The sequence below is a fragment of the Aedes aegypti genome, chromosome 1 (assembly GCF_002204515.2).
Source record: "Aedes aegypti strain LVP_AGWG chromosome 1, AaegL5.0 Primary Assembly, whole genome shotgun sequence".
NCBI classification, from domain to species: domain Eukaryota; kingdom Metazoa; phylum Arthropoda; class Insecta; order Diptera; family Culicidae; genus Aedes; species Aedes aegypti.
The window spans coordinates 127,908,359-127,934,648 of record NC_035107.1 but is presented as its reverse complement, the minus strand read 5'-3'; the positions used below and the strand labels follow the sequence as shown (position 1 = coordinate 127,934,648).

The window sequence follows — 26,290 nt, the reverse complement described above, 5'->3', positions numbered from 1 at the left end:
TGAGTCCACCACGTTGAATCGCTGGGCTGACTTCGGCTCTATACCGTCAGAGAACTCTCCGTCAGAGTAAGCTTACTTCAATGAGCATATGAGCAATAAATGTTATTGGCTGCAAAAGTGCGCTTTCATTGATAAGTTGCGAACCAACCACTAATCTAATAAGGACTTAACATCAGAAATATGTAGATAATTGAACAAAAAATACACATTTTAAGATTTTATTAAAACGTTCTATTTTATTTACTGCAACGTGAAGTACATCGTATTGAATAAAAAGCAAAATTTTCCTGCTTCTTATTGAATAATTTCAGAAAAGTTCAACTAGTTAGTAGTCATTATTGATCAAGTTTGAACTGAAATCCTTCATGAGTCAAATGTATAAATACAAAATATGAAATTATTTCGAAAACATGTTAATGTTGGTGTTTTTCATTCCTTAAATATATATAAAATCTCTGGATTCTAAAAACTATTTTGGTAAAATTCATTCCTTCACTGGGAAGAAACTAACGTCATGGCCACTGGTACAGTGCAGTTCAATTGAACTCCTCTTCTTCTTCAAAATCATCATTCAGCTCGTCTAACTCATCCTCGTACACTATTTGCTGTCAAAATTCTTCCGGATGGTCTGGTTTCAGCTCGCATGGCCTTCGGAATTCCTGACCCCGTTCGTGGATCCATTTGTTTGAAACTGAAAACATGGTTGTAAATTAGATAACTTCGTAAAAAAATACGACCTGTTGCTTTCTTACCCCACTTTGTACCCGTGAGAACAGGACATGCAGCATGTCTCGTGGAATAGTCTCCTTGACCTGAAGCGTGCAAGTTGAACCAAAATGCTGCAGCTCCCTTTTTGGGCCACAGTGCCAATCGAAGACTGGGAAACACTGTCGCTCCTCCTTGTGTCACGTCGCTCATCTAAGAAAGATATTCATAAATATAAATAACGATCGCAATTAGAAAAAAGAAATCTTACGTAGAACAAAACTGTTGCAATGCGGTTACCCGTCCCCAGGCTTTTGAAGGCATTTGTCTCTTCTCTCCTCGCAAAGTCGAAATGTGGTTCGTAGTGCCCACCAATGCCGTAATTTACCACTTGAAGCTCTTCCGCGGTGCTCATTGTAAGCCCAGTCATATCTTCTACACGCTCTCCAATGGCTTTGATGTACGGGTGCTCGTGATCTTTCAACCACGCAGATTTACTGATGCGATAGTTGGCCACTTCCAATTCGCCCGTTTTGTAGTTTTGCACCGTGGCTCGCCGGAATCTTGGCTTAGCTAATCGCTTCACCAGTTCCATTTCTGCCTCAGATATGACGTCATGGTAAATTACAATGTACGGCTTCAAGTTTGCTTCCTCCAGTTTGAGAGGGGCAATTTTCAGGAATGGTGATTTATTGGTAACATATCGACACTTCAATTTGGATGTTTCGGCGACAGAGCGCTCTGCCTCTCCTCTGCAAAGCTGCTCGTAGAGTTTTCGTTCCGAAGAGTCGTACACGTGCGGATTACTAGTGCTAGTGCGGATTTTCTGAAATATATAAGGTTTAGGGAATCGTTTACAGTTCTTCTTGCTATAAAAAAAATGTACAGTACCCCAAGGCAGCATTTTGGGACCAATATTAAACAAAATTTTTACATCTGACTTCCCTGAATTACCTCAGGGATTTCAAAAATCTTTGTTTACGAATGACACAGGCCTCTCAGCCAAAGGACGAAGTCTGCGTGTCATCTGTAGTCGATTGCAAAAAAGTTTTGACATTTTTTCTTCATACTTGCAAAAATGGAAGATTCCTCCAAATGCTTCCAAAACTCAACTAATAATATTCCCACATAAACCAAGAGCTCTTTATTTGAAACCTTCAAGTAGACATGTTGTCACGATGAGAGGGGTTCCAATAAATTGGTCAGATGAAGTTAAGCATCTAGGGCTCATGCTAGATAAGAATTTAACTTTCAAAAATCACATTGAGGGCATTCAAGCCAATTGTAACAAATATGTAAAATGTCTCCATCCCTCATTAATAGAAAATCAAAACTTTGTCTTGAGAACAAGCTTTTGATATTTAAACAAATTTTCAGGCCAGCCATGTTGTATGCTGCACCAATATGGACTAGCTGTTGTAATACCAGAAAGAAAGCTCTGCAGAGAATTCAAAACAAAATTTTGAAAATGATTCTGAAGCTTCCTCCCTGGTATAGTACCAATGAGTTACATAGAATATTCAATGTTGAAACTCTGGAACAAAAGTCAAATAAAATAATTAATAATTTCAGGCAAAAATCGTTACAATCTTCTATTGCCACGATTAATGCGTTATATGTTTAGGTTAAGTTAGGTTTGGTAAATTGAAAACATGTTTTTTTTCTCTTATAAGCAGGTGAATTTAATTCACCTGTAAAAAATCTGAACTGCTACGGAAAATGAAATGTAATATGTTAACAAAATGTTAATATAATCTTTGTTTTGTTTACCAAATTAGGGTGATAGTGTTGTCTAATAACACAGAACACCTAGATATAAGATTTAAAAAAATAATAATTTACAGTATTTTTCTTGAAAGCTTTTGTTCAACTGTTATGAATATTTTTTGTGTACCGTCGTTGGGGGTGACAATGGGTCAAAAAGGGATATGTACGATTCATTTATTGAATAACTATCGCAATTTAACTCCAATAAACTTCAAATTTGGCGTGTATGTACTTTGATGGAACATTGACAACTGTTCAAAAAATTAAAGAAAAATATTTATTCACAGCGGCACCACAAGTGAATGAAAAATGACCCAATCTCACCCCATTGAGGGGGTGACATTGGGTCACTGTAATTAAAATAACTTGTTTTTGAAAAAAATGATTTCAAAACCATTCACAGCTGAAAAATATTGATGAAATACGATGCAAACAAGACGAAAAGATATCTAAGATGTTTCACAAGTATGATAAACCCACTTAAAAGAACGATTATACCAAAAAATTGAAGAGCTATGAAAATAAATATGTAAACCCAACATTTATCGTTAAGTTTACATAAATTTTCTTGTTTTTTTCATCAAATTGTTTTCAAAGTCTCATCCCCATTGCCATAAAGCCTATGCAGGTTTCCCAAAGGAGTACTGAAACAGTGATTACTTTAAACCTTCGCCAATAGTTAAATTTCAGTGCGACATTCCATGATCAATACGTTTCAGCAGATGTTGACGTCGTAATCCCCGGTATTTCAGCGATACAACTCATTTCTACTTCCGTGAGATGTTTCTTTAATATGAAAACACTAATAAAATATTGAATTTTAAATTGAATTGAAGAAAAAAATCATTTACTAAAATTTTACGATGTTGCTGCGCACGAAAAACAGTTGCTGGTTTGAGAAGTTGTCAGGATGCGTTTAATTGTTATTCAATGCACGGAATACTCAAGTAGACTTGTTTGATGTTTCAGAGATGCTGTATTTAGAAAGAATAAACAAATCTTAATAAAAAAAGAGAACACCCGACACAGTAAAATGTCAAAAAAGTGGACTTGTGATTTCATTTACTATCGTTCTTACTTGATCCAATCTCACCCCCATTTTAATATTTTAGACACCGCACCGAAAAAAAAAAATCTGTGGAAAAATCAAATAGTTTCCGGAAATACATGTGAAGTGTAATAAAAAGACTTTCAACTTTCTACTAATATAACTATAGACGTTAAAGTACATGCGTGATACTTTGCACAGGAGAAATCTAATGTTGTAAATTTTATCTAGTTTCAACATACAAGTTTATTGATATAGTAAACAAAAACTACTATTTCTAAAAATGTACATTGTGATGAATTACGTGTAATTATATGTTCCCTAATATATGAATTACAAATTTTAATAATATCAGCGTTATATTTTAATATTTCAGCCAAAATATTTCATAAATCATATTTTTCCGTTTTGACCCAATCTCACCCCCTAGACCCATTGTCACCCCCATCGACGGTTTCTGTTATATATAACACATTGAAATAAACATATCTATACTTTTGTTTTCGTAATTGTAGAAACATCTTTTGAATGTTCGATACTAGGAGTGTTGATGTTTTCTTTAGATACTGATTAGGGGCTATCTATGGAAACTATATGCTGTAACTTGTGAATCTTCCATACAAAAAGAAGCCTTTTCCTGCGATATTCATAGGTCTTTAATATTAATGGATATCACAAATCACAAAAATCATTGAATCATTACCTATGTCAACAGATGGCTTTTCAAATTACATGAGTCGCATCACTTACCAAGAAGAATCCAGATTTGCAGCTTCTGAATCCTTCCCAATTACAAAAACTTTTCCCGTGACAACCATGGAGATGCAGAGGTATACTCGCTCTTTAGTAGCAATGGATGTCACACTAACATTCCTTCCCTTTCCCGATAGGTTCCTTTCCCGTAACGACGAGGCCGGCGCCATATTTGCCTTTATAATGCTTGGAATTCTCGAAATCTTGCATCGTGAGCTACTTCCAAGCTCCATCTGTTGATTCTCGTGCAATTTTGATGGTTTTGGCCAATCACGGAGTAGCAACTACGAATCGTACGGTTATCTATGCTCATGTCAATATTTTCAGTAAAACTTGTACTTTCATTGTGGTTGCACACATAAGAGCGTCTGTGTGGTAGTAGGAATCTTGTCGGACACCTTTCATTCATGGTCGCGGTGATAATCGGAACTGTAGCAGAATTGGCACACGAAATTGCTGAACTACAACACAATGTTCATTTGATGGAGAATTGGTATAAAAGTCTTCTGTATTCATACGGCTATTTATTGAAAACTTAGCTTCAACTACGGTTTATTCTATCTGGATTTGGATTTAACCACTGTTCTGTACTGTAAGCTGTTTACATAAACTTTGAACGATCACCGTATTTCTGGACTATTACAAACTGGACACGTACGGACTAACTACATTAACTGTTGATCGGTTAGTAACTGTAATGTTCTCCGACTTGACCTTTCATATGATCTTGATGTATAGACTAATTGTTCTGAAGTATTTTAAAGGCAATTATAGTGGTGAATATTCCGAGTAGTACGTTGTGTATCACTGGCTTCGGCACTCTACAGGCGTAACGTTACTGGTTTCGGGAGATAATCCTTCGTCGGGAACTGCGATCGATCACGACGAATCGCCGGCTCTGGGTCGTAAGGGCACTTGTGTACCGGAAGTCACCCGTCAACCAGAATCGCAAGACGCAGGAGCTTCTATCATACAAAATCTCGCATGGCCCAGGCGTGTGCCCGGCGCCAAAGTGTAAGTGACGTGGTAGAGACAAATTGCAGCCAGACCAAGAGGTAATGAAAAGGAGTGGAGGCATAAACAAGCCCTCAGCTCCCTTCCGAGGGAAATCAGACTTGAAGCCCAAGCCAAATAGAAGTGGCGTGGTACTGAGTCGTTTTCTCATTTTTTTTCTCTGTGTCACACTCGAGACGTGCATCCATAATAGACTGCTGAGTAATAGACCGTTGAGTGAGAACCACAGAACCTGAACGCCATTAGCATTCCAGATAACGGAGTTAGGTGAAAGTTTCTAGTTTTGCTAGAAGTTCGGAAATTGTTTTAAGAAAAGGGCGGGTGCTTAGGGCCTTCTTAGGAGGTGTGCTGCAGACTAGCGAGGAATGAATAGTAAGCTCTCCCAGCTCTAAAGCGAATCCAGTATCTAGTACAAGGTTATAGTCGGAAGGGTACGCTGAATAGGGAATATTGCAAGACTATCGATGGGCATTCCGCATAAAGATGTGTCGCATACGGTCGTCTGGCATAATGGACATTTGGCATTTAAAGTGCTACCTGCCAAACGTTCGTTTTCGGAACATCCTTATACGAAACGTATTTATGCGAAATGGGTCACTCCCCGTAGAAAAAAAAAAGTTTTAAGCGCTATTACTAGACTGCCCTTAACCTTTCGGTCGTCGCGCGAATTTTTGTAACGCGAGTAGTCGCACGTTGTACTTTGTACAACACCCTTGGTTTTGCGAATATCCCAGGATTCTGACCACTTAAAAAGATGACGTCTTCGGCAAAATTGTTCAGTAGCTCAAAAGCTATCATTGTTTTAGCCAAGGCACTAGTGAGCATGAAACTTGTGTTTCGCAGATCTCAAAATTCAAAATTTTGCCACTAGGTGGCGCTAGAGCATATAACATTTGTTTCGCAAATATCTCAGGAGCCTGATCACTTAGAAAGATGGCGTCTTCGTTCAGAAAGATGGCGTCAGTTGTTCAATAGCTCAAATTCTTCCTTTTTATTAATCTTTAAAGTTTGAGATTGGGTAAATAATGGTAGTTCCTGAGCTTCTGAACAACTTTGCCGAAGGTGTCTGTCTAAAAAGTCAAGATCCTGCAGTATCCACAAAACAAAAATGTCATGCCTGGTCGCAAAATATCCTATTTCTTGGCTCAAATAATGCCCTTGAGCTATTTAACTACTTTGCCAAAGACACTATCTTTCTAAGTAGTCAGGCTCCTGAGATATCTGCAATTAAAAGTTTCATGCTCACTAGCGCCACCTAGTGGCAAAATTTTGGATCAACTAGCTCGAACAATGATAGTCTTTGACTTACTAAACAACTTTGCTGAAGACGCCATCCTTCTAAATGGTTGTTTTGCCTGAAATATCTGCAAAACAAAAGTAAAACTTCCATGATCACTAGTGCCACCTAGCGGTCAACTGAATTGAATGAGGTACCATTAGATAGCGCTTCACCTCCAGAACAACTTTACTAAAGACCCCAAGTTTCTATACTATCTGGTTTTTGAGATAAACCGATTTCAAACTGTGGTTTACTCGAACCGTATATAGTGCGTTCATTATTATGCGACTTCCATGTACATTTGTTGACTTTACCGTATTATAAAGGGCCATACTGTAAATAAAAACTGTCGAGTATTGTTGGTAAGAAGATTCTTGAGGAATACATTTTGGTTTGGTGTTGCAAAATGATAGCAGATAAATCACAACTGTTGTACAAAGTACAAAAGCGCGACAGCCCTGAGGTTAAAAGCTTAATCGTCGCATATGCATCAACCCCATTTTTTCGTCGCAACATTCTTTTTTGAAAATTGAAGGTATACGGTCAGTGTCCTAATAGTGAAGGTGCTAAGCACAATTCAATTTCATTTGACTAATAAAATTTCAAGAAGTCCAATGAATGTACATATTATTGTCGCAATGGGAAATAACCACCATTTTCTTATCGAGGAAAATAATTTAATGACATGTTTGCGAAAAATAATGCTCCTACTATTGCTACACTATTCCTTTAGTTGCGGTGTATTTTTAATTTGTGTTCTTTAAGTTGCGGTACCGCAACTATTGGTACAAGTGCTTTAGCAGTTTTGGTGGTATGGTCATAAGATAGGGAAAATTATTTAAAAAAAAATGAATAAGGTTATGCATAAAATCTGTTTATAATGTCAATTGTATCAACAATTTGATTTTTGACCGTTTTTGTACCTCATAAAAAATAAAAATATATTAAGCATGTGATCATCCTTGACCATATAGCGAAACATAGGTCCAGGCATAGTATAACGTAGATATACTATGATTTTTACTCTGTTTATTTTTCTAATAGTCCTTGCATTTTTCTGAACCTTTGCTTTAGATATCATTTTGATCAAATGTTTCGTTTTTGAGTTATAAATTTACAAAATAAGAAATGTCATTTATCAAACGTACGCTAGAAAGTTTATCACAATTTTGATGGGAAATGTCACGATAGTTAAACGTCTTCATAGCTGAGTTAATTGAGTTGAGCTTACCGTCGTAGTATCCACCGGAACATCTACGCTTCCGTCATCTCCCCGGAGTGCCTTTTGCTTCGCTTCCTTTTCCAACTCCTTCTCGTAATAAACTTTATTGCCGACCGCTCTCTCGTGATCCGGCACCAGCTCCAACAGCTCATTAGTCATGAGCAGTGCGGTGTGTACATTTCCTAAAAATGGGATATTTATTAATTTCATACAATTGGTTGTGAATAAAATTATTCAGAAAAAAGCGAAACAACAAATTTGCATCAGGAATTCCTATTTTCCACACATCAAACAAGCACTAGTTATAAATTATAATTCAAATTTATTTTGAAAAATAAAGAAATGCTTCTTTCTTTGTCATTTATATTATATAAATTTTATAATCAAGCAGCAATTTTGTGCTGCAATATTTCGAAGTGAAGATAGATTAAATAAAAATCAATTATTAGCTGTAAGAAACATTAATTTAAAATCTTTGCTTCTCACTGCAGTTTTGCAGAAGGCAATCATCAACACATTATGAAGCAATAAAAGTAGTGACATTCTTCCATTCTTTTTCTTGTCGATCATCCCGCAGATGAACGCGATCAATTTTGGGCAACCAGGGGAGCAACATCACGATTCGATTTGAACTTTTCAACACGATGCACTTTATTTACCCAACCCCCGGCGCACTGTTCTGCCTACATTTGGCTTATGCTTTGTACATTGAACTCCGTCTTCGTATTGAATAAATTGAACACCAATAACAAGAAGAAAACAATCACGATCCACCGTTTGCTTTATGAAGCTGTGCAGTTCTGCTTGTAGTGTCGCGATTATGAAATGTAACTACATATTATATGCTAAGCTATCGAACAAACCTTGTTTAAATGTGGAGAAGGCTAGATATTCCAGCACATCTGCTTTCGTCGTGGTTCGGTTGACTTCTTGTGAAAGGCGATCCATTGCCTCCCGCATCCACAAGACCGTGTGGTAATAGTCTCCATTTAGATACGTTTGACGCCCCAACTCGAAACAATCTCCGGCTGTCATCTCCGTACTGTACTGAATTCCGTTCAGTTCTCCTCGCGCAACGGAAGCGGTGTCCAGTTTGTAGGTGTCCTGCAGCCGCATCAGCGCTACAGCTGCTCCGTTGAGATCTTCATCGGAGGGAAACTTGAGAACATCTCTGTAGTTGGTGACGTTCTCCAGAAAGTCCGATCCCACATCATAGGACATGAGATTTTCCACTTCACGCCAATCCGTGGTGAGACGTTTCGTTAAAAGGAATGCGTTCACCGGATTGGACAGATACGTTCCGACATCTTTGGCGGCTTCTGTATGCTCTCTTTGATACTCGGCGCTTTTCCTGGGAATGAACGAAACATAATATTCTACACTATTTCTTTACGAAACAGCATGCATGAACGTACCTTCTCAGCTGATTCAACTTATCCTCTTGCACTCGGATGTAGTTATCTAAATTTGCTATCAGAACGGCTTCAGTCTCCAAAAGTTCTTCCATATCAGCCAGCGCTGTGAACAGCTCCGTGCTGGCTTTGTGGAATGTGAGTATTAACATAACTAGCGCTAGCGCTGACGACATTGTTAGAGATTGTTTGAGAATCATTGTTCTATTATATCTGAAAGTGAGAAAAAAAAAGAAATGACTAATGATACTTGGAGGCAACATTCCATTGATCAGTTTAAGAGGTGCGTAAATCTAGTTGGAGATATTCTGGTTTTATGTTAGATATTCATATACAGCCATTCCATGAAAAACCGATTTAGTGGGTCACCGAATTCCAAGAAAATTTGCTGTTTTGTTCCGAAATAAGGATACACGTGTTTTTGGATTTTTTGATTAGGGTGACCATTTTCAAAATTCTTTTCTCTATACGATGCCACTAAGTTTGCTATATGTTTCAAGCGAAATATGAGACATATCACGTGAAGAAATACATAAGATTTATCAAAAAATGGGCTTTTACGCTAACTTTTCAGCTAGCTGGCGTACGAGGGGTCCACCAATTTTGTTTTCCTTCTTTTTATCCTGGCCCATAGGCAGGCACGGCGTAGGTTCGCAATTGCTTGAGTCCACCAGTACGTCGGTGGTCTCCCATTCCTAGGATGGACTTTTCTAGGCATGGTCGCATCGCATGCACGCGAAAGCACCGCTACCAGTTCGTCCCCGCTTAGGCCGAGTAGGTTACGCTCACGGCGGAGCGCCTCTCTAAGTACTTCGTCATTGATGTACGATGTCTTCCACCTACGAGGGCTTGGCCTTGACCTAGCCGCTTCCTCAATCCGCTGCCTGCTGTTGTTGTAGTCGACACTGTAGCGAACCGCCAGGTGATCGCTGTGAGTGTAGGCATTGTCTACCCTCCAGTTCGAACTACTCGTTAGGCCAGGACTACAAAAAGTAACGTCGATAATCGACTCCGCTCCGTTTCGGCTAAAGGTACTTTTGGTACCAACATTAGCCAGATCGACATCTAGCACGGCCAGTGCCTCTAGCAGGATTTGACCTCGCTGGTTCGTGATACGGCTTCCCCAATCCACGGTCCAGGCATTGAAGTCACCTGCTATTACTACTGGCCTTCGCCCTGTCAGCACGGTCGTCATACAGTCCAGCATCTGCGTGAACCGCTCGGTCGACCAAAACGGAGGCGCATAGCAGCTACAGAAGAGGACCCCGTTTACCTTGGCGATCACGAAGCCCTCGTAGGTAGTAGACACCAACTCCTGGACGGGGTATTTACCCGTCGTCCATATCGCCGCCATTTTTCCGGATCCATCCACGACCCAGTTGCCGTTGCCGGCGGGTACTCTGTATGGGTCCGATATGATGGCGATATCCGTCCCCCACTCAGCAACTGCTTGATACAGCAGCTGCTGAGCTGCGTCACAGTGGTTCAGGTTCAGCTGCGTTACCTACACTGTGACTTTTCGTTTATGGCTCTTTTGAAGGTCGGGCACCTTGAGCCTCCCGTTGGATGCTTGTTGTTCACGGACTTCCCGGAACAAATCAAGCACTTGGGAGGGTTCTTGCAGCCTAGTGCCTTATGACCTTCCTCACCACATCGCCTACACAACTTGGTCCTATCAGGGCCTTTACAGCCCCAGGACTTGTGTCCTGGTTCCCTACACCTAAAGCAGATCATCGGTTGCTCATGTATGTTCAGTGAGCATGCTGACCAACCAACCTTGATCTTACCTACCTTAGCGGACTTATTTGCATCCGCCACATGTAGGTGTACTAAGGCCACCTGAATTCCTGCCGGACCTTTCCGTAGCTGAACGGTAGCGGTGGGCACCTGAATCTCGCACTGTTGCCGCAGTGCCGTGACGAGCTCTTCTGCGTTGGTGATCTCGTCAAGGTTCATCACCTTCAGAGTCACTGACTGCGTTAGAGCCCTCACCTCGACACCCTCGCCAAGGACCTCTTCCGCCAAACATTTGTAGGCGGCGCCCTTGCGCTCCTTGTCGCGCTTAAGCTCGAGGATCATTTCACCTGTACGAGTGCGTCTGACACTGCGTACGTCGGCTCCTAGATCTGCGAGCTTCGCGTCACTGCGCATCGCCTTCAGGACTTCCGAGTACATGGACTTTTCCGTCTTAATGATGATCGCATCACCCTTTTCGCGCTTGGCACCTATCCTCCTACCTTTCTTTGGCCTGGTATCCTGCGCTCCTGCACTTCCTGCTTCTTTTTCTTCTTCTTTCGCTCTACGGTTGTCCAGGGGGCGTACCCCCCTTAACCGCCCTAACCTGTGGTGATTGAGGACCTCTCAATGGTCGCAACCCCCTGTTCCCATCTATCCGTGCGGGGGCCAGCCTTTTCGGGCTCACCCTTCTCGGCTTTCCGGGACGCCTGGCTGGGGTCCGATTTTCCGGCACTTCTGCCGACTTTCGGGGTTAATATTCGCCTGGCCTTGCGAGCGCCGCTGGGTAGCTCCTCTTCTGACGGCTGCCTCGCACGCTTCTGCGATTGCTTGTTGTAAGCATTCGCTTCCGCACGTTTGGGGCTACCCGCGAAAACGAAGGGCTCCGTCTGGGTAGACTTCGGCACCTTCAATTCCTCGGGTTCTGCCGCTGCCACAGTCGCCATGGGTTCAGCATGGTTCTGCTTGGCCGCCAACATCGACTTACGAAGTCTGAACAGGGCCTGCTTGAGGTCCTTGCTGATGTTAGACTTTTTGGACGCAAATTCAATGATGGAGTCAAGCTGCTGTGCAGCCACTTCCATCTCAGAGAGCCCATCTCTACTTTTATTGATGGCCCTCATCAACCACGCTCCATCCTCCTCACCCGATGCGTTAGCCGGGGATGAAATATGGCGTCCAGCACTGGCACTACGTGCACTGCTGCCTCCTCCTGCTTCCGCTCTCCTCCACGGAGGCCTAGCTAATCCACTTCTTGCGAAGGGGTTCGCTTCCCTACTACTGCTACTACCTGCGCTACTACTGCTATTTTGATTTGAATTTGTACTCATTTTGGATCCCACGAGTAGCACGGGAAAAGAGGTCCACCACGCCAGAGCCCTGCATTAACGCGGTAAGGGACAAATTACTGTGAGGGGTGCCCAGGTGCCCCACAGGATCCGGTAATGGCCGAACATCTTTTACACCCCCTCGACCACTCGCTTCACAACCTTGAGTTGGGGTTACCCTTTTTGGTGGACTCTTACCACCGGAACAGGTCATCCGTAGTTCTATTCTATAAGCCGGAAACTACACAGCAACAGGGTCCACCAATTTGAGAAAACCGAAAGGACCACCCTTAAGTTTTATCGAAAACTAGCGATCAGTGACATAAAATTGGAATTCTAACTATGGGTGCCGATGGCGGCCTGGTTTAAGCGAAAATTGCTCAGTATGAGCTCTCAGTTAACTAATTTTCTTTTTAGAAGTAACAGTCTCTAGCTTGTTTTTCCTATCCAATCTACACTTTATATTAAGACTTTTAGCCGATGGCTAAATCGTTTCCGAACTATCAAATAGAGGAAAATCTTTCGAGTTCTAGTGTTGCAACAATTCATAATGTTAAAACTGGCCTTTGGTTTTCAATCATCTCACCATATGCAAAATATTTTGTGCAGAATCTGGAAAATATGAACAATCACGATTCTTCATCCTCTCTCCTGCTCTTTCTTATTACTTATGGTCCTCAATAATATGATTTATTGTTTCTATTAATAGTTGATTGTTTGAGTAGTATTTTCCTTCCTTATGGTGTTACGTCCCAAACAGGCCAGATCCTGATTCTCAGCTTAGTGTTCTTATTTGCAATCCCAAAGTTATTAACTGAGAAGTTTCTTTGCGAATCATTTTTGCATTCGTATACTGAGTTGTATCAGGGGCCCAGATAGCCGTAGCGGTAAACGCGCAGCTATTCAGCATGACCATGCTGAGGGTCGTGGGTTCGAATCCCGCTGGTCGAGGATCTTTTCGTAAAGGAAATTTTCTCGATTCCCAGGGCATAGAGTATCTTCGTACCTGCCACACGATATACACATGCAAAAATGGTCAATTGGCATATAAAGCTCTCAGTTAATAACTGTGGAAGTGCTCATAAGAACACTAATCTGAGAAGCAGGCTTTGTCCCAGTTGGGACGTTACGCCAGAAAGAAGATACTGAGTTGTAGGTACAAAAATACTCTACTCTGCCCAGGAAAGTCGATAAAATTTCCTTTGCGTAAAGATCCTCGACTGATGGGATTCGAACATACGATTCTCAGTTTGGTCTTCAGCTATATTGGCGTATTGGTGCTTTCATCGGAAGTTCTCTCTTCTTTTAATATGTTGCTGTTTTTTTCGTGGCATACTGTTGTAAACGCAATGGCTTTTAACCTGCTTTTATTTTAAAAGGAAAAGGAAGCCCTTTAAATAATTTGCTGTTATTTTCGAATTATGCCTTCCTTCAAAACTCGAAGAAACGGAAGTTTTTGATTGTTTTTCATATAAAAAAAAACAATTTATGTGAAATTTTATATTTTTCTTGAAAAGTCAAAACCTTTAGCTTCCATTTCGTCCAAGAAAATTAATAATCGTCAAATAATCCAAAGTTATGATTTCCTAAAAAATAAAAATGTTGCAAAGTCGCGATTTTTCTGGTCACCTTATTTCGGAAAAAGTCATCATAATAAAAAAAAATCCTAAAACACGTGTATTCTTATTTCGGATAAGGAACATATTAGCAAAATTTGGTGACCCACTAGATCGGTTTTTCATGGAATGGCTGTATAAGAAGTTTTTTTTTTCATAATGTAAGACCAGAACCCATACTGGAACCCCAGGATCCTAACAAAAATCCCATCATCCACAAGGGAATCCCATGATCCACACCAGGATCTCAGAATACACAGTGGATTCCTAGCACCCATACTGAAATCCTAGGATCCTCTCAAACATCAGCATTCACGCTGGAATTCAAGGATCTAGACTAAAATCCCAGAATCTACACTAGAATCCCACACACTTAGAATGAAATACAGAATTCTATAAAATATATCACAGATTCTGTACTGTGAAATCAGCTTTTACGGATTTATCTGCGAAACTCAAATGTCTTCAACAAAACTGTCAAAAACTCACCAAATGATCTGTAATGGTGGAAAAATTATAAAATTCTGTAAAGCTTTTTCATGTCGTTCGGTGAAGTTGGATTATTTTATTACTTACTCTGTGAAACCAATTGTCGGCCTTATTGACAATCAAAGTTTGAGTCATAATTGATACTTTTTCAAGTGAGTAAAGCTTCAAAAAGCCAACGTTTCAAAATGAAAAAAAGTAAGAGGTTGTTTCCGAGACACGACCGCTAAGTTGACGTTGGATAACGTTAGCTTCTTTAATTTCTTGGTTTAAGACCGTAACGAACATATGAAAGATTTGTAATGCTAAAAATCTTATCAATTTTCACACTATTTGTGGCATGTCAATTTTGAAGTATTATGGTTATGGACATTGTGTTATTATTTGGTTGGTTCAGTTAACACTTCAACACCGATAGAATTGGTCGATGGAAGAAGAAGCATGAGCGGAAACTCTAGCTCTCCAAACAAATATTCCAGTTGAACGATAGATCCTCGAATGATTCACTAAGATTGGTTGCTTTAGTGGGTTCCGTAGCCAGTTTGAGGTTGAGATACTTCTCCAGGAAGTCCGCGAACTCCATGTTCTTCGGTTTGCTCATATCGATGTTGAAGTTGCCTGTCACGATGATTGCCATGGTCTCCTTTTGATACTCGAAGAAGTTCCACGCCATGAAGAACTTCTTCTGCTTCGTCGTGGTATCCGGGGAAATGTGCCTCTACATCTACCAGTAGTGCCCAACAATTCATTATTGTGATCTCGGCAGCGCAGATAACATCATAATCATTTCACAAGCCCAGCTATCCATCATAACAGGTGCAGAGTTTGCGTATCGTGTGTGCCACAGACATCGTTGTTGCGGAGCCGCAAGTTGTCATTTCAGCGCCTGGCCGTGAAATCGCTCAGGATTTCTTCATTAAGACCGATCTGCGATTCCAGAGCTCGGCCGTCATGGCCCAGACGGAAGCGAGTGTGAACCAACTGATCGGTTTGTTTGTTTCGGGTGAAATTGATCACCGTGTCATACGATTCATTTTCTACCATATGCAGCACAAATGGTCGGCGTTAAGTCAGAGTGGACCAACTGACATTTTTGATATTTCGAGAAAAATGGGTTTAAAGTCTAACGCTCTGTAATTTTTGAACACGTTAAAATTTTCGTTCAATATTTCTACACGTCTTTATGTTACTTTCAAGCAATATAATGTGAAGTGATAATCATGCAAAATCATAATCCAAACCTCTGATAGAACGATTTTTTGATTGACTATATGTACTTGGTCCACTCTGACTGAACTTAAGACCATCGTTCAGTGAGTTGGTTCACTCTGACTGAACAATTTCTTGAAAAATAACAATCATTTAATGCTTGCATGGTCAAATTGGGTGCATATCTCTATGATAAACAGATTATCAAGACCCTTCAACACCAGTATCGTAAATTCCGAAATAATTAATATAGTAAATACCAAAATCAGTGGCATTACGATAGCTTGAAAATTGAGGTTTCGCAGGGTCAGGGCATTGAAGACCAGAAATATTCAAATATGCGTTCAGTCAGAGTGGACCAAGTGAAAATCTTGAGTACCGGCCAAAATATGCTGGTCCAATAAGCGGGTCCTAGGACATGCCATACATACACCATAGAACTACCGTAAACTTCTATCGGACTCGGAAATTGACTCAAAAAATGCAGTAATCAATCATTTTTTTTTACTTTTCAACAGTTGGTCCGCTCTGTCTGCACAGAATTTGTTGCAATTTCTGACCACCCATCCGAATATGGTAAATGGTCAAAAATCAAAATCAAATGCATCGAATTAAGTAATATTTATAAATTTCTATGGATGGATAAGTAGAAGAATGATTCGATGTCGAAAAATCTGCCAAATCTCCTTAAATGTTTTTCATTTCCTCGCATTCCTCAGCGCGCTGATCATTTTCGCTGTTATGCTAATAAGCACTTGGTCCATTCTGACTGCACACTTTTATCGATATTTGTTGATCATCCAAAGTAAATTTATTACATATCTCTCGCAGTTTACAGCATTTTTCAATTCTGATCAAAGTGTAACGGAGGTAAGGTAATTTTGCATCTAATGAGAGAATAATCCAATTTTCCCAAGTTTTGTACTTGGTCCCCTATGACTTAACGGCGACCAAATATTAATGCAATTTGCAGGGAATCAATGGTGTTTGTCGTAACTATTGTCTAATTGCGTGTTATCAAGTTTTTTTTTGTGTAAAAGAATGTTTATTTCTATGAAAATAGTGTAAAATTTAAAAATCATGTAGGGTGTAGTATTAACAACCATCCATAAACTACTAGTTCTAAACAAGGATTTGATCATGGTATCAACCTGAAAGTTTGTAAGGATGCTCAAAATATATCCCCGAGTCCGATTTCATCTTCTAAACTCGTTCCAATTAGCTCATACGGTTGAAATAATTAAATTTCTGTTAGCTAGGGATTTTCTTTAGAAATTGCCTACATTTTAGCGTTTTTATTGCAATTCTTAAAATTAACTATTCATTAATTCTTTAAGGTGAAGATTAATTGAAGCCAAACTTCAAATTTTCAAGAGTACAAATCTGGAGAATAAACTGAAAACTCACTAGCTGGTGGAGACCAATCGATAAGGTTTTCAGCTCAAACGGGTGTTTGGTTCTCCAGATTTGTGCTCGAGAAAATTTGAGGTTTGGTTTCTATTCATCTTCACCTTAAATATTGCATTATTAGGAATTTAGCAAGCATATTCGGATTCCGGAAGCTTATATTTATTATGTAGAGTCGTTTTATAAAATATCAATAATCGCATTGACAAGTGATCAATTTCACCCCGAAATGGGATTCCTTGAATTTTTTATTTAAAGCATTATAAAATACATTTGATAGAACATTTTAGCACATGAGCCAAACAGACAGACCGTCGTACTTGTTTTCCTGCATTCAGTTATTTGGCATTTTCAACATTATTGAAAACAGACAAGAAAACTGTAAAAACTGATCAATTTCACCCGAAATTTCGGTACCGTAAAATCGGGTGTAATTGATCAGAAGGGTGAAATTGATCATCGTATCACTCGATTTTATTTATTCGGAATGGAGCACAAATATCAATGTAAGTTGCAGTAAATGAACGTTGCTTGTCGTAACTATTGTCGAATGGTGTGTTGTGAAGTTTTTTGCGTTAAAAAATGCTTATTACTATGTAAATAACGTAAAATTTCAAAATCATGCACGGTGCAGTATTGACAAACACCTATGAACTTCTATTTATAAGCAAGGATTTGAACATGGTATAAACCTGAAAGTTTGTGAGGATGCTTGAGATATATCCACAAACCAAATTTCATCACCAAAACTCGTACCAATTTGCTCATATGGTTGAAATAATTGAATTTCTGTTAGATATCATTGAATTCCTTAGGAAATTGCATACATTTAGGCGTTTTTCGCGTAATTCTTGAAATTTAACTATTTATTTATTTAATGACACAATATAATAACACAAATAACCTACTAACGGTTTTCCAAGTATATGTTACTATTTAACATTGATGCCGATGCACAAACTAGTTATGAAACAAACTTAAACAATTCTTGAAAGCAATATAATTTCTCTCACACCTACACATTCTCGGTAACTCATTCCAGGCTTTGATTGCACGATGGCGAAACGAATCTTTCAGATCACCAGAAAGATATCTAGGCACAATTAATAAAGGTGCTCTCGTGGATCGTGCATATGAAAAGAAATTTTCTAGATACAATGGAGGATCATTTAATGTGCCGTAATCCGTGGTATCATTTAACTATTCGTTATTTATATAAATATTGTATTGATAAGAATTTTACAATCATATTCGGATTCAGGGAGCTCAAATTTATCATATAGAGTTGTTTTGGAAACTAACAATAATGGCATTGACAAGTGATCAATTTCACCCCGAAATGAGATCCTCTGATTTTTTATTTTTGAGGTATTTGTTAACACTAAAATGACATTTGTTAGAAAATGTCGGTACATAAGTCGATGAGGCTCACCTTCGTGCTTGTTTTCCTGCATTTAGTTGTTTGGCATTGTTATCATTATAGAAAACAGACTAGAAAAACCGTGAAAAATGATCAATTTCACCCGAAATTACGGTACATGTAAACTTCAAAACGTCAAAACCTTATAACAGCAAGAAAAATGTGCTTTTCTGTGAAAAATAAGACATGCCTTGATATTTACCATTTTTTCAATAGTTTAGCCATGAAAATCAATAGTTTTCATTATTGAAGAAAATTCGTAGAAAGATTTCCAATCGATTGGTGTAAGAAGCTTGCAAATCTATGCGGGTGTTAGTAAGTTATTAACAGTCAAAATCTAACCACTTTTCGTGACGCGAGCGATTTTTCGTTTTTCGAAATTGTACCCCAGTATGTTGCCGTAAGACGTTATCCAACGTCAAAAAAAAATTGGATTTCCAAAAAAAAGGTGATTTTTGTTAGAGTTGTCTAAGAATAGAAATGAGGAGAGTAAAACGGAATCAAAATGTTTTGATTAACAATAATCGTTAAATGGTTTTATCGGCTGGAGTGTTTATCCTCGTTTGCGTTATTCCTTTTGTAGTTAAAATAATGTAGATGCTGCTGCGTGATGATTGAAGTTATATTATATTACGAAAAATCTGAAAGACAACATTTTTCGCTTTTCACAGATCTTCTGTAAAAAATACACTGTGCCAAAATCGCTGCATAGAATATCACCGTTAATATTTAAAACTTTACCGAAATCCTCAGTGAAAATTCCAAACATAATCAACAATTCCACAGAAAATCTGTAAACAATCACCGAACTATTCAGTACTTTTAACAAATGACTTCTACAAGATCTACGGATCATTCGGTGAAGTATAAAATCACCGAACGGTTTACCAAAAATCTGCTGTTGAGAATTCTGTAAAATTTCACAGAAATCTGTGATAAATTCAAAGTGAGCAGGGTTCATACTGATAAGAATTAGAATACCGTTTTTTCTCAAATTCCGAACAGACTCATATTCCAAACGATCGGTTTTTGTATGGCGATTTGGTGGAAATATTTTGCTGAAATTTGTCATCCAATTACCAGAGAATGGCAGTCAATTGCAATTCAATTTTAACGTCTTTCAATTTATTTTATACCTCGGGAGTGGTGATGATTCTCTAGTTTAAGGCCAGTAGAACTAGCTTAGATGAATTTGTTTGCAAAACTATTTATTTGAATACGATTTATTCGTGCTGTTCGGAATTTGAATCAAGGTGTTCGTAATATGAGCCAGTATGGACGCAGAGTTCGGCATTAGAACCAAAATGTTGTTCCATACTTTTACGTACAAACAATACTAAACAAGTTTAAACAAACAATTTAATCAGCAAACCCGACAGCTAACAGTTAGGCTTTGCAAAAAAATTACATTTTTCACGAATATCACCTAAGTTATGACTATCATATGCATTTGAAGTCACTGTAGGCCTTAAGTGTTCGGAAAATGAGTCAAAACGGAACGGTACAATGGAACACAAGGATTCACACGGGTACCCTAATTGGAATATCAGAATCCACACGGAAATCTAAGGACTCAAACTGGAAATCTAGGATCTCTGCCGAATTCCACTGAATCTTGCGTTTCGCATTACAATCCAGGAATGAACACAGGAAATCCAGGTTCCATACCGAAAATATAGGCTCCACACTGAAAACCTAGGATCTGCACTGAAATCCCAGAATCCATACTTAAATCCCAAGATCCACACGTTAATCTCAAGAAGTACATTGTTATCAAAGGATACTTAATAATACCAGAATCTCAGGATCCAGGTACAGGTTAGTATCTCACGATCCCCACTGTAATCCTAAGATCCAACATGGAATCCAAGGATCAAGATGAAATGCCTGGATCTGCACGGGGATCCCAAGATCCATACTGGAATACCAAGATCCATCCTGTCACTTTACGATCTACATCACAGTCCCAGGATCTACTCTGAAAACCTACATACACTACAATCCTAGGATTCACATTGGAAAAAAGGGATCCACACTAAAACACCAGACTCCAAGCTAGAGTTCTTGGTGCCACACTTGTATTCCAAGATCCACACTTCAATCCCAGGACAATGGCAGTAACGTCTCCACTGGGACAGAGCCTGCTTCTCAGCTTAGTGTTCTTATGAGCACTTCCACAGTTATTTACTGAGCGCTTTATTTGCCAAAGTTGCCATTTTCGGTAAGTACAATGATACTTTATGCCCAGTGAAGTAAAGGAAATTTCCATTACTAAATAATCCTAGACCGATCGGGAATCGAACCCAGACACCTTCAGCATGGCTTTGCTTTGTAGCCGCGTACTCTAACCTTTCGGCTAAGGAAGGCCCCGATCTTCACTGAAATTTTACGATCCCTAGTATAATCCCACGATCCACACGGTAATCAAAGGTTCCAGGCTATAAAACCAGCATCCACATTAAATGCTACGATTCACACCATGATCTGAAGATCCACATTGGAGACCCAGGATCCATATTGCAATCTCAGGATCGACACTGAAATTCTAAGATCCACTCTATAATCCAAGGATCCACAGTACAACCTTAGGATCCACACTGGAGTTAAAAGATCTTCACTGAAATACCACCATCACCATTGGAATTCCAGGGTTCGCACTGGAACCACAACAACACAGGAATCCCATGGTATATCTTGAAATCTTAGGATCCATTCTGAAATCTCAGAATTCACATTGCACAATGGTCCTAAGAAGTTATTTTTAATTGAGTTTTTCATCTTCTAAGAAAAATAGTTGAATAGGGTGACCATTATTTTAGTTTTAATTTTGACTCAAACTTTTTTGTTTGAGGAAATTTATGGTAACGCTCTTCTACGAATTTTTAAAAAAGTGTTCATGAACAACTTTGTCGAAGACAATTTTGATATAATTCTTCATTTGAGCAAAGTAAATTGATTCTGAAAGTTTCCTGAAAAAATATTTTTTGGTCTACCTTTTTTGTTTTCAGTTTTACGTAAATGTGATCTTCAGAAGATAAGTAGAGGAAGTAATGATGCACAATTTTGCTGAACATTGCAAGTTTGTAGTTCTTGTGATTTCCAAGTTGTTAACAAATTTAAGTTTAAAATTATGCTATATTTAGATGGCCATAATTCATAGAAATGATTAAAATAATAATAATAAAATAAAATTAAAATAAATAAAAAAAAATTTCTTCCAGTAATATTTGATATACAGTCAGTGACATACATTATTAATAAAATGCTGTTTTTCCATACAAAATTCCCAAGCTTGGGGTGCTGTATCGCAGCTCCTGGTAGTCCGAATTGGCTGAAATTTGGATGACGAACAACAAATAACTTGAAATTTTGCCTGTAAGGGTATTATTACATTGCAGTCATTTTACATAGAGTTTCAGAGGGTTGTCCAAAGATAAAAGTAAGTAACCGAGAGACTTTGTAATTTAATTCTGAAACGGTAAGTTGGTGGTGGTTGGTCTGTTCTACAGAGTTGTTCAATTTCAGAAGTTACACAAATTTGCAGAACACACCAACTTTCCACGACCTACCGTTTTCGAATTAAATTCCACAACAAACAGAACGCTGCGCTTCAATATACAACGCTTGTCGACTGATGGGGTAGCTGCACAGCAACAAGACGAGCAGTTGGGTAGAATCAACGTTGCTGGAGACGTCGACAGCCTGTGGGACCCTATCCACGAAGCTGTGACAACAACGGCGCGGGATCGGCACTAGTCTTCGACGGAGACGAAACAACTGGTTCCATGAAGAAGGGCCGTTCGACAACGGACCAGATGTTTAGCTTGCAAATGATCCTAGACAAATTCCGGGAGTATAACTAGCAGACTCACCATCTGTTTATTGATTTTAAGGCAGCGTACGACTCAGTGAAAAGAAATGAGCTTTGGCAGATAATGTCTGAAAATGGTTTTCTGGCGAAACTGATTAGGCTGATACGTGCTACGCTGGATGGTTCGAAATCCAGTGTTCGGATCGCAGACGAGGTGTTAACCAAAACGAAGTACATGGTTGTGGGTAGAGACATAGTCAGGCATGGTGGAGTAGGCGCTGAGGTAGTGTTTGATGGGGATGTGTTTGAAGTTGTTGAAGAATTTGTTTACCTTGGAACACTTGTGATATGTGACAACGACGTTTCCCGCAAAGTGAAAAGACGTGTTGCGGCTGCGAATAGGGCCATTTATGGACTATGTAACCAGCTTAGGTCCCGCAGCTTGCAAACGGAAACAAAGTTCGCCCTGTATAAAACATTGATTCTTCCGGTGGCTCTCTACGGGCACGAAGCGTGGACGTTGAAAGAGTCAGACCGGAAAGCTCTCGATGTTTTCGAGCGTAAAGAGCTACAAACAATACTCGGTGCGAAACTCGAAAATGGTGTGTGGCGCAGACGCATGAATCACGAGTTGTGTCAAGTGTACAAAGATGCGAATATTATCAAGCGTGTAAAATACGGCAGACTTCAGTGGGCTTTTCACTTAGTGCGAATGTCGGAAGAAAGAATTGAAAAAATAATATTCAGCAGGGAACCAGGTAGAGGTCGGTGGCTTCGGGGAAGACCACGAATACGCTGGCTTTACGCAGTGGAAGAGGACCTGGCGACCCTAAACGTTCGGGGCAACACGGAAGAAGTTTCGCCCAAGACCGACGATGATGGAGCTCTACAATACGCCCGGCAATGGTGTGACGCTACGCTGTAACCATCAAGGGTAAAAGAAAGGTTTATTCAACGTACTTCAATGAATTGTTCAGGAATCCTTGAGAGATTAAGATATGATATAGATTTCACGAATGGAATTGCAATTAAGATAATCATTTCTGGGTCAATCTCAAACACATTATGTGATACAATGTATACATTTCACATTTGTACATCAAACAAAAACTTCCCATCCATTCATTGTCACCTCACTGCTGCTCCATTCATGATGCAACAATCAACAAGCATACAATCGTTTTATTTTTATTTCACACCATGGCTACGAATCGAACAATGTTGATGCACTTCATCAAAACTGATCCTCATTTCCGATCATCGATAGACCCATAAAATGTATAGAATGGCGATACAAAAAAGAAGTGTTGACAATGAGACAAACAGTTTTTTTTTGTCATGGATCATGAATTGATCAATTCGCAAACAATCTGATGATGTAATTTATTTCCTTTCACCAGGCGAGGGTTTTGCTGCAGATCATCGTTTGGGAAAATCTAACTCAACAATTCCAACAAGTCGCAGCAAATTCACACCGCTCAGTATTACTAGAAGAAGAAAATTGGTGTACGTGACGAATAGATCTCCCCGCCCACACATAAACAACGAGCACCACCAACATGTCTCGATCATCTGCTTTCTTCCCGGTCTATCATCTACTCTTTTTCCTCCAGTACCGACTAATCAAACCGGGGTAATGTCTTTACCACATTTGCTCACTTCCTTCTCGGCAGCATTCTCCGGGGTTTATACATAACTCTGGTTCAGAACGTTGCGATAACCGAGGCATGCCTTTCGGACTTCTTTTCTTCTTCACTTCACAAACGTTTTCGGGCTCAGAATAACTGAAAGCGAGAGCCGGAGCAATCGACGCGAGATGGAATTGATTTGCCATCCCCGATAAAGCACATCTGGAACGCTCAGGGCTGAGATTAGCCTAGGCAAATGTGGAGAATTCTAGGCTGAAATTGGTTTATTTATGAGTTTGTAGCTACCGTAATCCGGGGTAACATTGATCATTTTTCTGAATATTTCTTAAATATTTGGTTCGAAAATGCAATAGTTGCAAATTTTATATTTTTAAAACAAGTACTGCCACCCATAGCTCGTGACTATATACTTTATTTTGTTTTTTGAAAGGTTTAAGCATGTTAAAAAAAATGTTTTAAGTGATTTTTTGATTTAGTTGATATGGGGTAACATTGATCACCCATGTAAACAACGTTCGGTAATAATGAAAATGACGTTACCTACTAAAATCATGGCCCCTGAAGCCGAATATGAAGGCCAAATGCTTACAAGTCATTTACTTTTTGAGTTATTTTAAAATTAAAAACATCTCGAACCACGGAATACGCCTAAAGGTAGGCAATTTCTTAAGGGAAAGTTATATTCTTAACAATAATTCGTTAATGTTGCATAATTGAACATACTTATGAAAGTTTTGACAACGGAATCGTTTTCGGCGATGCCGTTTTTAGTAAGAACCGCATTTTCCTTGCTCAAATCATTTACAGAACTTATGTGAGACATGAATGTTTGGTAGTGTCATCCTTAACCATTGAAATCATTGTTTCGAAAAGTTGCCAAATTTACGCATAAGGTAAACGCAATTTTCACAAAAATCTTCACTTTTATCAGCTGATGAATATATGAAAGAGAAGCACCATCCATGATTTGGAAATGTTCTATCAATAAATGATAATGCGAACTTTTTATGAGATGGGTCATTCCGATCAATGTTACCCCGCTGATCAATGATACCCCGGATTACGGTACTTCATAAGCATGCTGATGATACGAAAGAACCATATACACGATCTTCAACTTGACAAATTACTAAATAGGCAAAGTTCTTCTTATTCTTCTTCTAGGCATAACGCCCTCACTGGGACAGAGCCTGTTTCTCAGCTTTGTGTTTAATGAGCACTTCCACAGTTATTAACTGAGAGCTTTCTTTGCCAAAGTAGCCACTTTTGCATTTGAATATCGTGTATAAGTTACGACGAAACTCTATGCCCAGGAATATCAAGGAAATTTCCATTACGAAAAGATCCTGGACCGACTGGGAATCGAGCCCAGACGCCTTCAGCATGGCTTTGCTTTGTAGCCGCGAACTCTACCCTTCGGATGAGGAACTGGGCAAAGTGTAGTAGCTGAGCTCATGATAGCATACACCGGACTGATATGCGGAGATTCTACGCAAAGGTCAACGGTGCGCGGCACAAAACCGTACCAGTGCCCACCATGTGAATAATCGAGAGGAAATTTGCGACCAGGTGGAAGAAGCACTTTCAGCAGTTGTTGAACGCAAAACTAAAAAGGTAGCTAGAAACAGGGTGAAAATTGATGAAGACGGTTAAGCTGTGGACCCACCGGCCATAGGGGAGGTAAAAAGGCTGTCAGCGAACTGAAGAATTGTAAGGATACTGGGAAGGACGAGATCTTGCTCAAGGTTCTCAAGCACGGAAGATAGCAGCTTTCCAAATCGAGTTTTTTGAAAGTATGGGAAGGTAAAAAAAGACAAAGACTGGAGTGTGTCGATTACAGAGGGATTACCCTGCTGAATTCAACGTATAAAATATTGTCACGCATCCTGTTTAACAGACTGAAACCACTCGAGAAGTCCTTCGTCGGCGAATACCAGGCTGGTGAGGGCCACACAACAACGGACCGGATGTTTACTTTTCGAATAATCTTAGATAAATTCCGAGAGTATAACTTGTAGACCCACCATCTGTTGATTGATTGTAAGGTAGCGTACATTTCAATGAAAAGAAATGAGCTGTGGCAGATAATGTCTGAACATGGTTTTCCGGCGAAACTAATTAGGCTGATACGTGCAACGTTGAATGGCTCGAAATGAAGTGTTTGGAATGCAGACATCTCTTTTGTGATGTTAGATGGATTTACTGTTCAACATTGCACTTCAGGTTGCTCTAACGAGATCTGGCGTGTAGAGAAATGGCACTATCATCACACAATCGCACAAGCTCCTTGGCTTTGCGGACGATATCAACCTTATTGGAATCGATCGCAGGTCAGAGGAGTTTCGCCTTCACGCCAACAGACAGCGCGGATAGGCCTGGAGAAGTATCGCCCAAGACCGACGAGCTCTAAAACACGCCCGACAATGGTGT

The 26,290-nt window shown here is 39.5% G+C and overlaps 1 protein-coding gene across 1 annotated transcript in view; it reads right to left on the bottom strand.

Moving 5' to 3' along the window:
• Positions 1-214: 214 nt before the first annotated feature.
• The window catches only part of LOC5568675 (prolyl 4-hydroxylase subunit alpha-1), a 34,297-nt gene continuing 8,221 nt past the window's right edge, over positions 215-26,290 (bottom strand). The window contains exons 2-7 of the mRNA XM_001658041.2: positions 9,204-9,413; positions 8,652-9,139; positions 7,798-7,970; positions 977-1,531; positions 753-918; positions 215-691 (exon numbers count right to left, since the gene is read on the bottom strand). Of these exons, the coding sequence (XP_001658091.2) occupies positions 609-691; positions 753-918; positions 977-1,531; positions 7,798-7,970; positions 8,652-9,139; positions 9,204-9,400 (1,662 nt within the window). The 5' untranslated portion in view covers positions 9,401-9,413 and the 3' untranslated portion in view covers positions 215-608. The remainder of the gene's footprint in view (positions 692-752; positions 919-976; positions 1,532-7,797; positions 7,971-8,651; positions 9,140-9,203; positions 9,414-26,290) is intronic.